The 2,068-nt window shown below is 32.7% G+C and overlaps 1 protein-coding gene across 1 annotated transcript; it reads right to left on the reverse strand.

Moving 5' to 3' along the window:
- Positions 1–380: 380 nt before the first annotated feature.
- Positions 381–2,062, reverse strand: LOC108554530 (putative fatty acyl-CoA reductase CG8306). The gene is made up of 4 exons (XM_017909839.1): positions 1,762–2,062; positions 1,207–1,396; positions 805–1,047; positions 381–651 (listed from the first exon to the last, which is right to left on the reverse strand). Exons 1-4 carry the CDS (start codon positions 2,033–2,035, stop codon positions 381–383), a joined length of 978 nt encoding a protein of 325 aa, XP_017765328.1. The 5' UTR covers positions 2,036–2,062.
- Between the last annotated feature and the right edge of the window lie 6 nt (positions 2,063–2,068).

A 2,068-nucleotide genomic window follows, 5' to 3' on the forward strand; every position in this document is an offset into this window, starting at 1 on the left:
TTTGCAATTCTTCACCTGCCATTCTTATTTAACATTTTCACGCATTAGAAATCAACGATTGTGGAATGATTGTGGAATGAATAAATAAATTAGGCATCACTTTACCGAAAAGAGTATCTTAAAAAAAAACATAATAAAATTACTTAGTATACTTCAAACGGTTATTAAATCGTATTCGCATAGTTATTAAATTTCTATACATAAATACAATTAAATTTTAATTAATTTTCATTACTTAGGGTAATATTCGGTATCGGAATAACAGAGTCTGCGGTGTACTAATTATGCTGATAATAACGAAATAAAACTGCTCGTTATGGTACAAAAAATGTACAATGCAAAAAGTGCAAATAAACCGCAAACGGTGTAATGTAATATCATCAAATTTCGATTCTTCCGCTTTGCCTCGAGTACGGTGGTTTACTCGCGTACGGTGGTTCATTCTGCAGTTTTCGTAAAGCTACTATAAATTTTTCTAAACTTTTATACCAGTCCACTGATCCTAAATCACAAGGAAACTCTTCCAAATCGACTTTGTTCATTCTACTTTGAATTTCTTTGAGTTTATCCGCCTTGATAACCCACTTGGAGCATGCAAGATACGACAGTAATCTATAATTTTTTGTTACGTTGACCAATATTCTTGTGAGTCTGCAAAAATAAACGTAAGTTTTATAGGTCAATATGTAATATATTAACAATTGAACTAATTTCTAATGTTGGTTTTTAAATAATTTCATTAATTCTATTAAAATGGAGCTTAATATTTTTGTAATCCGTAGAAAAAAAATGTAATATATTTACACTGGTTTCTTTCCCCGAAGTAAACGGAATAAGTCGATAAATAAACTTGGTAAAACATGCCAAAGTGTATGAAGTAGAAGGAAAATGAGAATGTTGTTAGAACAAATGAGAAACGGGTACCAGACCGCTTTAACCGAAGGATTCTTATGTACAATGTCTCTACTGTGTGCACATAGTTCAAAGGTTTTTAATGGATTCCAATCGGAACTTGCATAATTGTATACTTGTGGTTCATTCGATTTCCTGTACAGAAAAGTAAATATTAATTTTCATAATCTGTACGTCACGGTACATAAATTACACAGATAATTCATTTTACGACCTTTTTGTGCCATTTTGGCAGCAACGTGCTGTAAACTTTAATTTATTTCAGTACATACGAAAAAAAAAAAAATACATTACCTATTCACGACAAAGTCCCAAATCGCTGCCAAAAGGCCATTAATTGTCATGTCAACCGGAATCATGTCAATAATAACGTGCTCATACCAATACAACACATATAAGTAACCATTCATGCCTGCTGATATCAATACTACTGGACCATTTTTGTTTCCAATCCATGGAATTGGTTCCTTGTATGTCGATATAACTGTTGATTAAATAAATGCATTCTATACGAAAATTTACCTTATTATTCTATGACATTAAAAATATAGATATGATTAATGTTGAAATGTTAATCCATAAATAATAAAGAAGTATAATGGCGAAAGGAATTATACCTTCGACTACCTCGAATAACTAACGAATTTCGAAAGAATTCGATGATTGTGTCACAGATTACAATTAAATTAAAAGTAAGTATAAATATATTGTAACTGTATGATTCGTGTTAAAAACAGCTCTTGTCGATATCTCTGGGTTTCTGGGTAATAACGCATTTCAATATTTGTTAGTAATAAGAGGTACGCATGAAAATAAATTCAGAATAATATGTTAACTCGCTTATCATACCTATTGAAGGCCGATAGACGATACAGGGTAACGAGGTTTTTCTAGCAAAATCGCGAACCAATTCTTCAGTGGTGGCTTTACTAAAGCTGTAAATATTGATCCACTTGTCTACCATGCTTTGAACCACTTCCTCGGTAACTCCAGCTGCGTTCTCTTCGTCAGCACGTATCAAATCTTTGATCAGCTTCAAATCGGCCGGTGGCGGGTAAAATTTCTCCTCGATCGTTTGATTGTAATGATGAGAATAAGCAGTCGAAACATAAACGAATGCCATTAAATGACGGCATTCTCTCGCTAGTTCGAGCAG

The sequence above is a fragment of the Eufriesea mexicana genome, unplaced genomic scaffold (assembly GCF_001483705.2).
Source record: "Eufriesea mexicana isolate 0111107269 unplaced genomic scaffold, ASM148370v2 scaffold26590, whole genome shotgun sequence".
NCBI lineage: Eukaryota > Metazoa > Arthropoda > Insecta > Hymenoptera > Apidae > Eufriesea > Eufriesea mexicana.

Excerpts from the sequence above, each read along its gene's own strand:
- LOC108554530 (XM_017909839.1), bottom strand. The coding sequence starts at position 2,035 with ATGGCATTCGTTTATGTTTCGACTGCTTATTCTCATCATTACAATCAA. Across the intron at positions 1,397-1,761 it reads CGTCTATCGGCCTTCAATAG|TTATATCGACATACAAGGAA; the intron begins GTATGATAAGCG and ends TTTAATCAACAG. Across the intron at positions 1,048-1,206 it reads TGGGACTTTGTCGTGAATAG|GAAATCGAATGAACCACAAG; the intron begins GTAATGTATTTT and ends TTTTCTGTACAG.